General features: G+C 60.1%; 1 protein-coding gene across 1 annotated transcript in view; it reads right to left on the reverse strand.

Annotated features, from left to right (window-relative positions):
* Positions 1-771, reverse strand: part of DNAJB13 (DnaJ (Hsp40) homolog, subfamily B, member 13) — a 3,066-nt gene that overhangs the window by 2,007 nt on the left and 288 nt on the right. The window contains exon 2 of the mRNA XM_010023285.1: positions 298-455. Within this exon, the coding sequence (XP_010021587.1) occupies positions 298-455 (158 nt within the window). The remainder of the gene's footprint in view (positions 1-297; positions 456-771) is intronic.

A 771-nucleotide genomic window follows, 5' to 3' on the forward strand; every position in this document is an offset into this window, starting at 1 on the left:
CTGGATCTGCTCTAAGGGCGCCCCAGGGCACAGCAGAGGGGCAGGATCCCCTCCCTGAGCTGCTGCTCACGCTCTGGGGATGCACCCAGCACACGGGGGGTTCTGGGCTCAAGCACACACTGAAGCCGGGTCATGGGGAGCTTCTCCTCCCCCAACACCCCAAGTCGTCCTCCTCCAAAGGAGAGCACAGCTCCAGGTTCAGCCCTTCCTCCCCACCAGCTTTCACAGCACCTCTTGCACCAAACTCCCTTCTCCAGGAGCGGATGGTACCGGTCTCCTTCACCCCATGGTCACTACCCTGCGGGAGATCTTGATCTTCTTGGTGCAGCCATGGAACAGGTCTTCAAGGGACAGGTAGAGATCCCTCACGACTGGGGGGTCCTGCTTCATCGCTCCTCGGCCTCGCAGCCCCCCGAAGGGCAAGATCAGCTCTGAGCCATCCTCGGCAAAGAACTCTGTGTGAGCAAGGAGACGTGGGTCATCTCGGCCGGATCAGAGGCTGCGGAGCCCCTGGGGTCTCCTCATGGAAGATGAGCACCGCAAGAAGCAGAAACCTCCCATCTGCTTCTGCCAGGCTCCAGCTGAAGTGGCTTCATCTTGCTCGTGTGTTTATTGCATCTCACCAACCAGACCCCTCTTTTTGGGGCTGGGTTTTGGAGGTGGAAATCCTCCATGAAGAGGGTGACACGGGCAGGTGGGGAGCGCAGAGGGCCTGAACATGCACCCCCAGGGCTCTCACCCACCTGAGACTGTGGAAATGAGGATCTAACC

The sequence above is a fragment of the Nestor notabilis genome, unplaced genomic scaffold, assembly GCF_000696875.1.
Source record: "Nestor notabilis isolate BGI_N333 unplaced genomic scaffold, ASM69687v1 scaffold19991, whole genome shotgun sequence".
NCBI classification, from domain to species: domain Eukaryota; kingdom Metazoa; phylum Chordata; class Aves; order Psittaciformes; family Psittacidae; genus Nestor; species Nestor notabilis.